Source organism: Macrotis lagotis, chromosome 1, assembly GCF_037893015.1.
Source record: "Macrotis lagotis isolate mMagLag1 chromosome 1, bilby.v1.9.chrom.fasta, whole genome shotgun sequence".
NCBI lineage: Eukaryota > Metazoa > Chordata > Mammalia > Peramelemorphia > Peramelidae > Macrotis > Macrotis lagotis.
Genome location: NC_133658.1, coordinates 795,344,618 through 795,361,100, shown reverse-complemented (window position 1 = coordinate 795,361,100; position 16,483 = coordinate 795,344,618). Strand labels below are relative to the sequence as shown.

At 43.9% G+C, this 16,483-nt stretch overlaps 2 protein-coding genes across 6 annotated transcripts in view; one reads left to right on the top strand and one right to left on the bottom strand.

Annotated features, from left to right (window-relative positions):
* Positions 1-7,966, top strand: part of PCSK7 (proprotein convertase subtilisin/kexin type 7) — a 34,367-nt gene extending 26,401 nt beyond the window's left edge. For all 5 annotated transcript variants that reach the window (XM_074216760.1, XM_074216761.1, XM_074216757.1 and 2 more), the window contains exons 13-17: positions 5,014-5,170; positions 5,534-5,628; positions 6,104-6,197; positions 6,717-6,834; positions 7,227-7,966. In XM_074216760.1, coding sequence (XP_074072861.1) covers positions 5,014-5,170; positions 5,534-5,628; positions 6,104-6,197; positions 6,717-6,834; positions 7,227-7,598 — 836 coding nt within the window. In that variant the 3' untranslated portion in view covers positions 7,599-7,966. The remainder of the gene's footprint in view (positions 1-5,013; positions 5,171-5,533; positions 5,629-6,103; positions 6,198-6,716; positions 6,835-7,226) is intronic.
* A 181-nt stretch (positions 7,967-8,147) lies between these two features.
* TAGLN (transgelin) lies at positions 8,148-15,841 on the bottom strand. The gene is made up of 5 exons (XM_074216768.1): positions 15,732-15,841; positions 10,638-10,829; positions 10,350-10,527; positions 10,046-10,148; positions 8,148-9,695 (listed from the first exon to the last, which is right to left on the bottom strand). The coding sequence occupies exons 2-5, from the start codon at positions 10,815-10,817 to the stop codon at positions 9,551-9,553; spliced, it is 606 nt and encodes a 201-aa protein (XP_074072869.1). The 5' UTR covers positions 10,818-10,829; positions 15,732-15,841; the 3' UTR covers positions 8,148-9,550.
* Positions 15,842-16,483: the final 642 nt, after the last annotated feature.

The window sequence follows — 16,483 nt, the reverse complement described above, 5'->3', positions numbered from 1 at the left end:
TGCTTATAATATTGTATTTTTATGTCTAAATCCTGTATCGATTTTGATCTTCTCTTGGTATAGGATGTGAGTTGTTGTTCTAATTCAAGTTTCTACCATACTAACTTCCAATTTTCCCAACAGTTTTTATCAAAGAGATAATTTTTATCCCAAAAGCTGGACTCTTTGGGTTTATCAAACAACAGATTGCTCCAAACATTTCCTACTATTGCACCTAGTCTATTCCATTGATCCACCACTCTGTTTCTTAGCCAATGCCAGACAGTTTTGATGATTGATGCTTTATAATATAATTTTATTATCTGAAGTGTCTTTTAAAAACCCTTTTCCACCCTCCAGGATTAACCTCAACCTTTGTGGAGTCAAAGGAAGCAAAATGCCCCAGGTCCTCAACTGTAACTTGAAAGGATTGGAATAGATGAACATCCTTTCCAGTTCTCAGGAATAAGAACAAAAGAATTCTCCCCACCCCCCCATGCCATTCAACTTTATTCAAATCATTGGAGATTTAGGCAGCTATTTGTTTTTGTCATTAGAAAATATCAAGGCATTCTTCTTTCTTAGCCTTCCTGCAATATTTGACTTACTACCCTTCTTTGAATTCTCTTCTCTTCCATCTCCTGTGACACTTGGCTGTTAAGGGAGCTACTTCTCTAACAGATTTCTTTGTCTCCTCTGCTTGCTGCTCTTTCTAGTCCCCAACTCTGGGTGTATTCTAAAATCTTTATAACCATTTGCCCTTCTCCCACTGTGCTTCTTCCTTAATTGAATTTGTCCACATTTATGACTTCAACTTCCACTTCCCATGCTCACTTACCAGTGGAATGACCACAGTTCAGACTTCTTCTCTAGTTCAGGGGAATGAATGTGGAACTTGAGGAGAGAAACATCTCGCAGCTGATTAAATGAATAGAAGACCAGTGGACATACATGTGTTGTCACTCTTGAGCGACACAAATTCACATTGGCTGTATATGTACTAGGGTTCTCTGTTGCTTACCAGGTACTCTACTTAGGCCCTAAATCCCATTGACTTCAGGTCTCTAACCCTATCTCTATGAAATTTTCCCTTCTTTTTGTCTCTATTCTGTGTCATCTTGTCCAGCACTACTTGGGTGACCCAGCAGTATCTGAAATGTCCAAAATTGAACCAGTCCTCATCTCTCCATCTCTCCTTCCTGGCTTTCCTCATTTCTCTTCAGGGCATTGTCATTCTTCCCATTTTTACACTGAATTCCTGGAATCATTTTTGACCTGTCTTTCTTCCTAGTCTCCACCCAGCAAGTATTTATGATTGCAAAATAGATAATCCCTTTGGATCTTAACACCCTGAGGAGATAAATAGTATGTATATTGTTATCCTTTGTTTTATAGATAAGGAAACTGAGGATCAAATAGGTTAAGAGACCTGCTCAAAGTCACATATACATACAAAGCTAAGAGACCAGTCCATCCTGTTTGATTGACTTTTTCTATAATACCTCACATAGTTTGAGCTATGGAAAAACAGAAGCTAAAAGTAGGGCAGAATCAAGCTGCAATGACCCTAGACCAAGTTTCATGCTATAACCTTTTCCAATGATTTATCTGCTTCAGTAACTTTTATATAGTCTCTCTTCAACTATTTTTTTCCTTGGTCCATTCTTTCAATATACCACTACTATGGTATGGTCTTCCTCAAACACCATAATGCTGTTTGGATCCAGAACCTACCATATTTGTCCATTGCTGAACATATCTAAACTCATACAAGATCTTACATCTCCCACTCATATACTCTCCTCAGACTTCTTACTGCAGTCCCTTTGCTCTAGTAGCTTTAGCAGAGTTGATCTATTATAGCCTTCCCCATAGAAATAATTTCTTTTATTTTTTTAAAAAAAAAAAAGAATTCTTGAAAGTCCTGTGTTTTATTGACTATCTGTTTTTATCCCTGAAAGCATATACTCAGTTTTGCTGGGGAGATGATTCTTGTAATCTCCCTCTTATGCCTCCCTCTTTAATGTAGAACCAGCTAAATTTTGTGTTATCCTGACTGTTGACTCCACAATGTTTGAATTGTTTCTGCTTCTTGTTGCAGTATTTTCTCCTTGAGCTGGGAGCTGTAGAATTTGATTGTTAATATCCTTTATCATTTTAGGATCTCTTTCAGGAGATGATCATTCAGTTTCTATTTTACCCTCTGGATCTAGAATATCAGGACAGTTTTTCTTGACAATTTCTTAAACAATGAGATCTAGGCATTTTTTTTTAATCATGGCTTTCAGGTAGTCCAGTAATTTTTAAATTATCTCTCCTGGATCTATTTTCTAGGTCACTAATTTTCCATTGAGATGCTTCACAGTATGAAATCTTTTTTCATTCTTTTAATTTTGTTTTATTGTTTCTTGATTTCTCATAAAGTCATTAGCTTCCATTTGCTCAATTCTAATGTTTTTTAATTTTATTTATTTTGAGTTTTACAATTTTTTCCTGATCTTATTCCCTCATCTACCCCCCACAAAAGGCAATTTGCCAGTCTTTACATTGTTTCCCTGATATATACATTGATCCACATTGAATGTGATGAGAGAGAAATCATATCCTTAAGGAAGAAACATAAAGTATAAGAGATAGCAAGATCAAACAATAATATATCAGTTTTTTTTTCCTAAATTGAAGGTAATAATACTTGGTCTTTGTTCAAAGTCCACAGTTTCTCTGGATACAGTTGGTATTCTCCATTGCAGAGAGCCCCAAATTGTCCCTGATTGTTGCACTGATGGAATGAGCAAGTCCATCAAGGTTGATCATCACTCCCATGTTGCTGTTAGGGTGTACAGTGTTTTTCTGGTTCTGCTCATCTCACTCAGCATCAGTTCATGTAGATCCCTCCAGGCTTCCCTGAATTCCCATCCCTCCTGGTTTCTAATAGAATAATAGTGTTCCATGACATACATATACCACAGTTTGCTAAGCCATTCCCCAATTGTCAATTCTAATTTTTAAGGAATTTTTTTCTTCAGTGAATTTTTGTGCCTCTTTTTCCATTTGACCAATTCTGTTTTTCGTTGCATTCTTTTTTTTACCTCTTTTACCATTTGACCTAGTAGTCTGTTTTTTAAGGTGTCATTTTCTTCAGTATTTTTGTGTATCTCCTTTATTAAGCTGTTTTTTTTCATGATTTTTCATGTATCATTCTCATTTCTCTTCCCAGTTTTTCCTCTACCTCTCTTATTTGGTTTTCAAAATCCTTTTTGATCCCTTTCATGGCCTGAGACCAATTCATATTTTCCTAGGAGGCTTTGGATATAGGATCCTTGACTTTACTATCTTCTCAATATATGTTGTGATCTTCCTTGTCAACATAGTAATATTTTATGGTCAAAATTTTTTTCTGTTGTTTGTTCATTTTTCAAATCTGTTTCTTGACTTTTAACTCTTCATTATAATGGGACTCTGCTTCCAGTGTAGGACACAATCCCAGGCCTCGGGGTTTTTGTGACTATTTTCAGAGATATTTTAAGTACCTGTAAGTTTTTAGTTTTTCCAAGGTGGTAAGATGTTTACTATTCTCCTGGCCTATGCTCTGGTCTGTGAATGACCACAAGCACTCTTTTGTGCCCTGGAATTGTCACAAGGGTTTCTGCCCCATTGCAGCCTACAAACTTTGTTGTTCTAGCGTTTCTCCTGGGACTGTCACTCAGGACTATGACCCAGGACTGAGTATGGGCAGAAAAACAGAATCCTACCCCCTGGACCAGCAAAGAGACCCCAGTTGAGAACTCCAGAAGTAACTTACAGCCATCGCACATTCAGTGGTTCCCAAGACTTTCTAGGTTGCTGGGGCCTGGGCTGGACTGTGCTCTTCTCTTACCCAGTATGACTGACCTTTCCTGCTGACCTTCTATTTGTCTTTGACTGGAAAATTATTTTACTCTGTCCTTCAGAAATTGTTGTATGGCATTATTTAAAGGTATTCACAGGAGCTGCGGGAAGAACTTAGGAAAGTTGCTGTCTTTTCTCTATCATCTTGCTAATTATTACCTGAGGTCCCTTCCAACTTTCAGATTCTGAGACTCAGGTTCAAATTTTCATTACTTATATCCTGGGTAACATATGCAAGATACTTTACCTTCCTGAGCAGGTTTTTGGTTTTTTTGGTTGGTTCTTTTTTTCCTGTAGAATTGACAGAGTTGGACTTAACTTAGAGGTTCTCAACTTTTTTTTGTAAGCCTGGTGAATGAAGTCTGTTGATCAACTTTTCAGAATAATGTTTTTAAGTGCATAAAATACTAAGGATCACAAAGGAAACTAATTATGTTGAAATGAAGATATCAATTTTTTCCCATCCAAGTTTAAGGATTCTTTAGGTGGTTTGGACCTCAGGTTAGGAATCCCTAAAGTAGATAACTAAGGTCCCTTCTAGTTCAAAATCTCATAAGACTATAACTCTCTATCCTCCCTCTCAATGCCTTATTCAAAATATCAGTATTGTGAGCCTAAAACCACCTGGCTACAATTATTCTTATAGAGAGGCCTTGTGATATAATAGCAAAAGACAGAGGTTAATTTGAGAGATCTGAATTTGAATCCCAGCTCTGACAGTTATTGACTACAAGTTTTTGCTACCTTTGTGAGTCTCAGTTTCTTCATCTATAAAATGGGCTTGATGATACTTGCACCACCTACATCACAGGGTAATTAGTCTGGAACTTTTTCAGCACTAAAATACTATAAATTTGAGGGGATTTTATATTCTCTGCCCACTCATTTCTGATATATTTAGTGTTATGTGTGTGTAAAATTCAGTTGTTATTTATAGCATGTTTGTTGTTTTTAAAAGCACTGTCCATTATGGCAGGGCAGGAACATAATGTTCTATATATAGCAGGCACTCAATCAATGTATGTGGCTAAAATTTGGGATCTGTGTGACTTAAAAAATGATGTTTGGAATGTTAGAGCATTTTTTTGGAGGGGAATTGATAATTGTCTGTTATGTTTATGGATTTTGTTAATTGGTTTTCCACAGTCAGCCAGAGCGACCTGGAGATGTCAGGCCTGAGGACACTGGAGCATGTGGCAGTGACCGTCTCCATCAGCCACCCCCGTCGGGGCAGCTTAGAGCTGAAGCTCTTCTGTCCCAGTGGCATGATGTCCCTCATTGGGGCCCCACGAACCTTGGACAAGTATGTATGTCCCCAGAGCTAGCTATGGACCACTGCCCTTCAGTGTTCTTTTTGCAGCACAGTAAATCCTGTTTCTGGGGGGAAGCAAACCTCCCAGAAGAGGTTCTGGGTACTTCTTAACATGAGAGAACCTGGCATTGTGCTCAGGAAACAGACCAATCTAGCTCATGCCACCCAAAAACAGCCACTCATAGATCTCCTTCTATGGGGGAAGGAAAGCCTAGCTCACCCTCAGTGTGCCACCCACTCCCAGAGTCAGCCACATTAGGTTTCCTGCCATATGCAGAGGAGCATGATGCCTTTGTGGGGAGGACCTGTCACCCACAGCCTACCATCCCTGCTCTCCTTCCTGCTTTTCTGCAGAGATCCCAATGGCTTCGACGATTGGACCTTCTCCACAGTTCGGTGCTGGGGGGAACGTGCTAAGGGCCTATATAGACTTGTCATCAGGGATGTGGGTAAGCCTTCTCTCCCCTCTTCTAGAGCCTACCTGGCTCTGTATGGAGCTAGCAACATTCCCTGAAGAATTGTCCATGTTCCTCTTTGAAAAAACAGATTTGTCACGGTGCAGAGGTAAAAGACATGGGGGTATGGACTGACTTAGCTTAGATCCACTTTGTACCCTCCTCATATCTCAGAGGAGAAAGTGAGGCATCCCCTTAACATATCTGATCCTTGCTGACAGCATTTTTCAGGAATTTTCTTATTCATTATTACCAATCCTAGCCTAGTGGAGGATTGATTTATTATTCCCATTTTTTACTGGAAAATGAACTCAGGAAGTAACTAACTCAAGGTCACACAGTGAGCCATCATGAGACCAAGTTTTCCAATGTTTCTGAATTGTTATCTATAGAAATCTGAAAGGACAGAGTCCATTTCCTTTGGTCTGACAAGCAGAGCAGCCCTGACTCATGGTTTCTTCTTCCCTAGGAGATGAGCTCCTCCAGGCTGGAGTCCTTCACCAGTGGCAGCTGACACTCTTCGGCTCCGTGTGGAGTCTGACTGACATCCAAGAGAGGCAAAGGTAAGCCTGGCCTTTTGGAGCAGGAAAGAGGATGCCAAATGGGGAGAAACCACTGCATATGTCCCCAACACTGAACACATAATAAATGCTTATTGACCAACTGAGTGCATGTCAGACTGAACAGGCCGGCCAGGGGCCCAGCTTTCAGAAATGTGGGAGCCAGCAAATGAGAGGAGGGGTCAGTGAGCAGAGCCACTGGCTAACTGAAGACTTGTTCCTTCTCTCCCTTGCTGTGGAGCCTTATTCTCCTCAGCTATAAGACAAGTGGAAATGTTTGAGGCTGAGAAGTCTCAGGGTATCATTTTCTTTTTTTCTTTTCTTTTTTTTTGTTTTTTTTGCAAGGCAATGGGGTTAAGTGGCTTGCCCAAGGCCACACAACTAAGTAATTATTAAGGTCTGATGCCAGATTTGAACTCAGATATTCCTGACTCCAGGGTCAGTGCTCTATCCACTGCACCACCTGGCTGCCCCTCAGGATATCATTTTCAACTGAATTTTCTTGTCTTCTCTCCCCCATAGGCAACTAGAGGATGCCATGAGTGGGAAGTATCTACACGATGGTTTCTCTCTGCCCTGCCCACCTGGGCTAGAAATTCCTGAGGAAGTGGGCTACACCATGACCCCCAACACCCTCAAGGTACCAGTGCTCAGCCAAAATTCCAGTTACCAATAGAAATGGTTCAGGGTGGTTGTTCCTCCCCACCACCACCCCTCCCCCCCTTTTTGGTTTTTGCAAGACAATGGGGTTAAGTGAATTTCCAGTGATCACATAGTTAGGTAATTATTAAGTCTGAGGTTGGATTTGAACTCGGGTCCTCCTGACTCCAGGGTCAATACTCTATCTACTCACTGCCCCAGGGTGGATTTGCAGTTTAAAAAGTAGTTTAGGATAGGGGAAAATTGAAAATTTGGGGGGTCCTAAAAGCAGTTCTACTTAGAGCCCTAGAGTTTGGAAGTCACTTCTCTTATGTCCAAAAGGGGTTCAGCACTTGGGAATTAGCCTTTAACAGTGTTGTCTGGATCCTTCAGACTCTGATGCTGCTGGGTTGCTTTGCTGTCTTCTGGACTATCTACTACCTGCTAGAAGTGTATATGAGCCAGAGAGATGTGACCTTCGACCTAGCCTGTGGAAGAGGCCACTGCAAGTGGCTCCAAAGGAGTCGAAAGGCCATGGAGGAAGGGACAGAACTGGAATCCGTGCCTCTCTACAATAGCAAGGACATGGGCGAGGCCGAGATAGAGACTGAGGATCATCCTCCCACTTCTGGTCTCCAAGCTCCTGATCTGTTGGATCAGAGCAACTGGGACCTGATCCAGGACACTGAGAGACCTCTAGGATTCCTCCATCAGAACCTCCAACCTGACCTGCTTCAGAGGGAGCAGGTACAACAGGCATGCTGACCCTCTGGAACAGCAAACTCAGGACAGAATTTGCACAGTCCAAGAACCCTACTTTCTTCTGGGGAGGGACAGGAAAAAGAATCACAGAGGAGTTACTATCACCCTCTGTAGCACTTCCCAGAATGAACTAGGAGAACTAGAGCCAAGTCACACCTACTCTTTGCTTCTAGGGCACTGGGGAGCCAAGAGATACTATCTGTCATCTTCCCCCCAACTCAGATAGGGCAGCAAGTCCCATACACTGAGACTGAGGGTCCTTCCAAGGGCCATAGTCCAGAGGAGTGGTGCCACAGCCCAGTAGGCAGTCCAGGAGTACCACTCCCACCTTGAAATCTCCCTCTTGCCAGAATAAAGTCTTTGGAAGATCAGTTTGTGACCAGAAAATAGATGAGACTGGCCACAGGCCAAACAGACCCTTTGCCTTTGTCTCTTCTAAATAGGCTGGGGGGTATGGAAAGTGAGAGTTCTTAGTGTGCCTAGTGGGTACAAAAGGCACCTGCCACCACTAAAGGAGAATTTCAAAAGAAACAAGTTGAGAGCGCCTGAGAATCTGTTTTAGGGGAGATTTATGGAGTGGAGAAGGTGCAGAAATGCATGCTGGGAATGACTAGGACCTTCCCTTAGGTGATGTCCCTCCCCAACACATTTTTTTTATAAAGAGCCAGAAGCAGGGGAAGACTCCTATCCCCAAATTGCTATTCAAACTGCCACTCCCATCTTTCCTCCTGAAATTTGTACTTTAGGCATCCACAGGGGAGGCTTAACCTGGGCTCCGGTTGTTGAAGCCTAGGGAATCAGCTTCTGCCTTGAATGAGCTGCCTTCATTACCCTCCCCTAGGAGGATCCCAAAGAGAAGCCACTTAGTCTGCCCAGCCTTCCTAGAGAAGTCGTCCTAAGCAGAGATGCAAATGACAGAGAGCTTTCATAGGGGCTGATCCAGGGAGGCAAGTGGGCATTAGCGGACTGTGGGTTGTGGGAGAAGAGCTGAGGGCAGGAAGAGAGGATGTTTCTCTCTGGCCCTGCAGTCCACTGTAGTCCTCTGTGAAGTGCCCAGGGAAGCAAGGGCTGGGTTCCTAGGGGATAATGGTATATGTCTCAGGTTTTCTGTTCCTCCCCAACCTTGGCTGCCTCCCATTCAGAGCTGGTTTGTTGGTTTGAAGTATTTTTTTAAGGGTTTAAATTTATTTTTCTCTTTTCACAGCAACATTTTGTTGATTTTTTTTCTGCACAGCTTTTCCAAAATAAAAACTTACCTAGCCAACTTTAGACTCTAAGTTAATCTGTTTACTCCCGACTCCTCCCCATCTAATCATTCCTTCAGTTAAATTACAGATTCAATATGCTTTGATTCTCCTCTTCCATCCTTCAGCCAAAAGCAAGGTCATAGCACCACCCCTGCCCAGTCCTTCCAACAGGACTTTATTTCTAATTCACCATAGAGCTGACAAGATGGGGTCTTTGCATGTCTTTACCTGCCAGGGCAACACTAGAGAGAGACACATAGTCCCTTTTTCCCCCTGAACACTACCTAAGTAAGAGCTTATCAAAATCAAAACTCCGCTAGCCAGGCGTGAGAAATGATTGACAATATTTTTTTCCTCTAAATTTTAACTCCCAAAATACCAATGTACAAAATGGGAAGGGAGGGGTGGACTTGAAGTTCCCTTGTAGACTGTTGCCATCAAAGAGGACACTGACTGGTCCCCAACCCAGCCTCCCCTCAAGACTTGGGAAATAGTATTAGGTAGTTAGGGAGATTGGGAAGAAGATTTGGGTTAGGCCACGGAAGGGTGCTTTGGGGTGGAAAGAGAGCTGCCCTTAAGAGGGAAAGGGGCCTCAAAGCTTGGCCAAGGCTAGAGCTGCTCAGGGTGTGGGGCAATGCAGGCAAGCCAGGATTGCTGCAACTGAGGAGTCAGGGGACTGGGAAAGGAAGAGGTCAGTCCCCTAGTCCTCTAACTGATGATCTGTCGGGGCCTCCCATAGCCTGTCATGCCAGCCTGGGAGGCTCCCCTGTTGCTGCCCATCTGTAGGCCGATGACATGCTTGCCTTCCTGGAGCTGGCTATCTGTGAATTCTCTCTTGTGCTCCTGGGCTTTCCTGAAGACAAAAGAATAAGGTTGAAGGACCTGAGTATATGCCCCACACCTTTCATTCTTCTGTTCATCAACTTCCTCTACCATCTTTCCTTCCATTCCCTTTCCCATTTCCCTCCCTTCTCTCTCTCTGCTCTTTTCTCTACCCTTAGATAAAGAACAGCTCAGTAATCAATAAGGAGGTAGTTGGGTGTGACTTGGGCAGAAGAAGGGATCTCTTCCCATTCTTCCTCCACTTTAGTCCCAAATTCAATCCCATAGTTCACTCTAAACCCTTCACCTTTTGTTCCCTTTCAACCACCATAGTCTCTATGGTGCCCAGAGCTAGCTGAGGAAACACCAGACATTACATACTTCATGAACCAGTTGGGATCTCCACGGTAGTGGCCATCATTCTTGGTCACTGCCAAGCTTCCTAATGCCATCAGAGTTCTCTGCACAGCAGCCAGGTCTTTACCTGAAGGAGGGAGAAGGAAAGAGGTAATCAAGACCCTGATGCAAATGACCAAAGTCCTGTCCTTAAGGCTATACTATTTGAAAGACCCTTCATTTTTCTTCAGATTTGTAGCATTTCTATCTACTTTGTCATTTTTCTTTTTCTTCATTCTGTGACCCCAGCTTTCCACATCTATACCTTTACACCAGTTCCTTTCCATACCTTCAAAAAGATCAACAGTCTGGAACATATCAGTCTTGGTGACCCCATAATCCTCAGCTGCCTTCAGGAACTGAGCCACTTGTTCCATTTGCTTGAAGACCATAGTAGGTGGGTTCTCAGGTACCTTCACTGGCTTGGAACCCTCCGGGTGCAGGCTATTCACCAGCTTGCTCAGGATCTGCCCAGTATAGAACATAGTTCAACACCCAAATTCAGCCTCAAAGCCTAGCCCCAACACCCTCAGTTTCTAGCACCCACAAAGCTGACCTGGTGAAGGGTGATACTCACCACACCATTCTTCAGCCAGACTTGGAAGCCCAATCGCCCTCGATCAGGACGGCCCACATCAGGCCCACACTGCACAATAATCCATTCTACCAACCGTTCCTCTAGCTCATCATCATATTTTTTCTCAATCTTAGACTGCACTTCTCGGCTCATTCCATAAGAGGGGCCCTTGTTTGCCATGCCGGTTAAGAACTAGAGTCAAAAAAGAGAGATGAAAGATGAGTGGATGTCTCTGCTCCCTGCTTTAGTGACTCCCCAGTCTGTAGTATATCAAAATCTCTTGGTACTTTTCCCAACACTTCCAACTGGGGGCTAGGGTCGACATGAGCAATCCTCTTGGCTTCCCAGAAAATTAACAGAAGGATCTCTTAAGAGGCAAGAAATCACAGAGGTTATGGATTTAGAACTGAAAGAAACTATTCTAACCACCTTGTTTTATAAATGGGGAAACTGAGGCCCAATGAAGAGGAAATGGATTTGCCCCATGCAAGTCACACAATACAAAGAGATAGGATTAAAAAGAAAATAGATCCCCTGACCCCAAATGTAGTACTGTTCCTTATTTCCCTTCTAGCCCTGGGTTTTATGAGCAGTGTTGAGCCCTGCCCCAAGTGAGCAAGTCCCAGCTCTAGAATAGAAAAAAAAATCTCTTGCTGAAGTCCCAGACGCCTCAGGCTATAAAAGGGATTTTTTTTTTTGGCTGGAAAGAAGCCCCCCAAGCTAGCTCAATTTTTACCAGCCTTCTGGGTTTCTAGACTTCTCTCAACTCTTTTTTGGATAATCAATCACTGCCTCAGTCTCCATTAGGTCTCATCTTGGTCCTCTTACCACTAGTCATCATTTCCCTAACTCCCTATCTGGAGCAAACTCCATCCATCGAGCAGTATTCCTCATCCTAGAGGGCCTCAACAGAAAGCCGGAGATTGTTGGGGCAAGAAGGTGGAAACTTCAGATTCCTAGTCATTCTCAATCCTGGGGTGGGAGGTGGGGAAGCAGGGGAGATAACATGAACCTTGAGATGTAATCATTACAGGTGGGCACCTGAGAAAGGGTCTTTGGGAAGTAAGGAAACCTTGGAGCCAATTTGGATTGTTGTATTTCTTATCTTCATCTGACTAATGTCTACTAACGTGTTCTATCCTGTGGACTAAGGTGTTCCATCCTGTGGTTCTATTTTAAAATTTACCAGCTACTCAAAAATTGGAGCCAGGACTCAATAACATCCACAGACCTTCTTCCTACCCCCCCACCAGGAGTTCATGGCTCACTGCCCTGCCCAGGTTGGAAGATAATTTAGGTAAATAAGGCAGCCAAGCTCCTAGAATATATCTTCCCTGCAGCTTTGGTGGGGAGGAGTGACCAGCTCGAACTGGAAGCTACCCACCATGGATTCCCTCCTCAATTCCTCAGCTCACTTCTTCGGGCCTTTAGTGCTAAATTCAAAGCAGCCTAGAAACCAGAGCCCTTCTAGGGATTGTGAGAGAGCCAAGAATAATCTGCACACAGCATGGAAACCTCTCTCCCCATCCTCATATTTCCTCCAGCTTCTGACTGTTGGCTTCCACACTATCCCTGGGGAGCTCAGAATGGCACCAGAGATGGAAAAAGGCCTTGGGTTCTTTGTGAATGGCAGAGACCAGGCCTCGGAAGGCAGAAATGCTGGTACGGGAGGACAGGGCAAGGAACTGAATCTGAATAGGCCAAAAGGGACATAGAGAATAATAAATTTTTTTGCTGTATCAATGAAGGAATGACCTGGGATTATAATAGGTGTGGCCACATACTCTTGTATCTACCTGAAGGAATGTTAAGTTTGAATCCCATTTCTTTCAATTACTAGCTATATTCCCCTGTTTAATTCATATCACTTCTCTAGGCCTGTGTTTTCTTATATGTAGAATGAAGGGACTGCATTAGATCATCTCTAAGTTTCCTTCCAATTACGAAAATGTGATCCTATGAGGTCAAGCCTGACTGGCATGATGATGATGAGGAGGAGGATAAATATGAATGAAAGCAGGTAGGATAAAGGGAAGAGGCATTGTCTTTCTGCCTGTCTGACACTTCCTTCCCTTATGGGAGCCAGAACCCCACCTGGGTGAGGCTCATCCCCTCCCCTCATTGGACAGGGACAGGGGTCAACAATGTTGGAAGTGTAGAGTGGCTGCATCCAAGGAGTTTCCCTTCCTCTCAGTCCAACCTCAAGCTCTGATTTCCAGCTGCCTGGCTAATACCACCAAACAAATAACATAAAGGTGAAATGAGGAGGACTTTAGCAGACTTGAGTTTAGTTAAAACTTCATTTCATTGATGAATCTGATACCCAGAATGGCTTGCCTAAAGTTACATAGCTCACAAGTGCCATAGTTGGTGTTGCTGTGTCTGATTCTTCCTGACCTCATTTGCTATTTCCTTCTCCAGCTCATTTTACAGAATGAGGAAACTGAGGCAAACAGGTAACACAGCTTAAGTGTCTGTGACTGGACTTGAAATCAGGTTCTCCTATCTCCAGGCCCAACACCCTAACCATTGCACCACTTAGCTATCCATGGAACAAGACCTCAAAATCTCTTGACTTTTGCTCTAACCTTTTTCATTTTTACAGGCTATTTGACATTGGACAAATCACTTTTCTCTGGGTCTCAGTTTCCCATTCTGTAAAATAAAAAAGTGACCTAGTTGATCTCTAAGGCATTTTGAGCTCTAAAATGCAATGATTCTTTGAAGGCTGAGAGAATACTCATCTTTATATCTCTAAAGACCAGAACCTAGAAACTCCTTTCAATATCAGTGAATCTGAAAAGCAGACAGATCTGCCAACCTCTTTATTTCCCAATTGAAGTAAGTAGGGTGGCAATACTATTCTGTTTTCTAGCACCAGCCCCCCCCCCCCACTTTCCCACCCAATTCCTAGAGAACTAGAAATCTGGAACCTAGACATAGTAACTGATGCTTAGTTAAAAATCCAGCACCCAAGCCTAAGTAGGTCAAGTAACTTCATCTATCTTCATCGGACTGGAATAAGTACCCTTACCACCTTTTACCCACCTCACTAAGACTTTTCTCATATGCAAATTGCCTTTCCCCCTGTACTGTACAGCCTTCTCTCTGTTCACAAGCACCCACCATCAGTGGTGATTAGATTACAAGCAGTTTGAGGGTGTACCAATCACAAAGGGTGAGGAGATACAAAAAGGGCATGGCCTCTCCCCTTTAGGAGTTTATTTTCTTTTAAGGAGGACCTGGGAGGTAGACAAAACCACCCAGGACCTGAGGAACCAACCTAGCAATGCACTCACCTATAGTTATAAGCCAGGAGGCAAGGTGAATGTAGGGACAAGAAGGAAATGAGGAAGAAAGAGTAGAAGAAGGCAGTGTTCGGCACACCTCTCCTTTCTCAATTGCTTCCTTTTCCCCTTTCCTCTCAGCAGGGATTACAGATGTGGCTGCCTTTCCCAGGGAGAAAACATGACAGCCAGTTGTTTGCCTCTCTGACTATTCTAGTTATGCTCTAATCTTAACTCTGGATATTCGAATAAAGCCTAATACAAATGTATGGAGAACCCAGTAGCCAAAGGGCAAGAGATGTAGAATTTCTGTTTACTTCTCTCATCTTTAACAAATTCTTTTCAATTAATATTGTTTTAGGCAGATCTGAAGAACTGAGAAGGAACCAGATGGGCCCAAAGGAAGGTTGGAGGGGGAGAGGATTGTATGGTGATCCATTGGAAGCCCCATAGGAAATAAGAAGTCACTTGTTTACTCTGGTACACATCTATATGCAGAAGGGAGTAGCCCATCTAGGCTCATCAGAGTCTAGAGAACAGTAAAACAGGCAAATGTCTCTGGACCCAGGGGACTATGAGGGGTGGCCCAACCACACACAGTGGAATTTTTGCCAAGAACCTCGCCGATGCCTTTCCCATAGTTACCACCAGAGGGAGAAAGCAAGAAGACGTTGGGAAGCTGCGCTCATCCCAGCCCAGTCCAGCCCCTTCCAGGCAAGTCCCACCCCCACCCATCTAAACCCCACCCATCTCTGCCCCAGTAGCAGTAGCCTCCTGCAATTGTTGTTCCGTCTTTTTCAGTCCAGTCTGACTCTTTGTGACCCGCTTTGAGGTTTTCTTGGCAGAGACACTAGAGTGGTTTGCCATTTCCTTCTCCAGTTCATTTTATGGATGAGGAAACTGAGGCAAACTTGCTCTAAGTCACACAGCTAGTAAACATAAACGTCTTAGGCTAGGTTTGAACTCCGACCTGGAGTTCTGTCCTCAGCCCAGTCTCTTGCAGGTAGTTTTTCAGGTGGGGCAGGTGGGACCCCCAAGACTACAATCCAAGGGGGAGCTGTCTGGGAGTCTCTGATGCTCCAGATGGGCCCCTCCTGCACAGAACCTGCACCCAGCCATACTGCTTACCTCCAGAAACAGGGAATTTGGCCACCCAGACAGCCTCATGTAATTCTATATCTGGCGTCTATACTCCAAACTTCTCACCCAGACATCTACTCACAGACATTTGCTCCCACATTCTCAAGAAATCACACATCCATTCATGCCCTTGCTCTTTCCACTGCCAAGACACCAATCAGAAAAAGCATCAGTCACTTCCATCCCAATCATTCTGTAACTGCGGTAGGAAATGGTCCTTCACCTTTGGCCCCCGTTTCCTAGGTTCACTTGAACTAGCTAATTTATCTCTGAAAATTCAACAAAAGGTTTCTAGACCATATCCCCCGTGACCAGCTCACTGGTCTGTTAGAGCTAGGGATTGGGAATTCCTATGGAAGTATGGGGGATACAAGTCTTCAAGCTCAAACATCACTATTATGCTTGTTTCTATCAAAAAAAAAAAGTCTCTCCTTTCTTGAACTTTGTTTTTAATGAATCATTCCTATCTAGACTAGGTGTGTGGTCCTTCCCCAGAGCAGAGGGCTAGAGGAAATTACCTTGAGGAAACCTTGAACCATGACAAGTCATCTGCTACCTATGTCAAGCTTCATCCATCTTCCTCATCACTCTTGTCTCCCCCCTACCCCACAGGCCCTCTTCTGGACCAGGCCCAGCTCCCGCCATCCCAAGGATAAAAAACACTTACTAGGAGTTCTCAGAGCTCGAAGAAGCAATGATGTTTTCTGTGCCCAGGACACCAACAGACAGGACAGGGCGCTGGCTGGGCTGGGGGGTTTAAAAGGTTGGTGGTGGCCCAATGATGTCAATCCTCCCCCCCACCACCTCCACCCTCAGACAGCCCGCCCCTTCAGCTCTCTCCCTGCTGGAAGAAAACCCAGCCCTTCCCCACACCCCCAGTGACTCTCCACACAGGCTCCATATTTGGGGAAAGACACCAAGACAGAGCAATCTGCCGGGGGCTGCTGGAGACATTCCCTGCATGCTTGAGAGATGGAGCTGGGAAGGGGCGGGGCCCGGGATGATGACAGAGAGCCGGGAAAAGCCTTTTATAGACAGGAGTCTGCAGGCTTCCCCCTCTCTTGGGATGATGGGGCTACCTTCCCTCCCCCAATTCTGTCTGCTTTCAATGCTATCTCCTTGACTTTGAGAGGGGGAGGGGAAAAAAAGGATCTGAGGAAAAGCAATGAGATTAGGAATTAAGTGGTATAACTTCTTCAAGATCCTTAAGAAATGACCAGCAAACCTCCAGAACTATCCCTTCCTCCTTGGCTTTTTCACTTCCAATTTGGGAAAGGGGTTTAGAATCTGCTCAGATTGAGGGGAGCAGGCAAAGTCCCAGATGGAGTGCAGCTTAGGAATTAGGGTGGGTAGTATGATAGCACCTCCATTCTTTGGGATTGTTTATGGAGATATCCCCTCCACATGAGGGGTGGAAGG

Coding starts and splice junctions, on each gene's coding strand:
- TAGLN (XM_074216768.1), bottom strand. CDS start 10,817: ATGGCAAACAAGGGCCCCTCTTATGGAATGAGCCGAGAAGTGCAGTCT. Junction 10,149..10,349: donor GACTGTTGATCTTTTTGAAG/GTATGGAAAGGA, acceptor TCCCTCCTTCAG/GTAAAGACCTGGCTGCTGTG. Junction 9,696..10,045: donor GATCCCAACTGGTTCATGAA/GTATGTAATGTC, acceptor TTTTGTCTTCAG/GAAAGCCCAGGAGCACAAGA.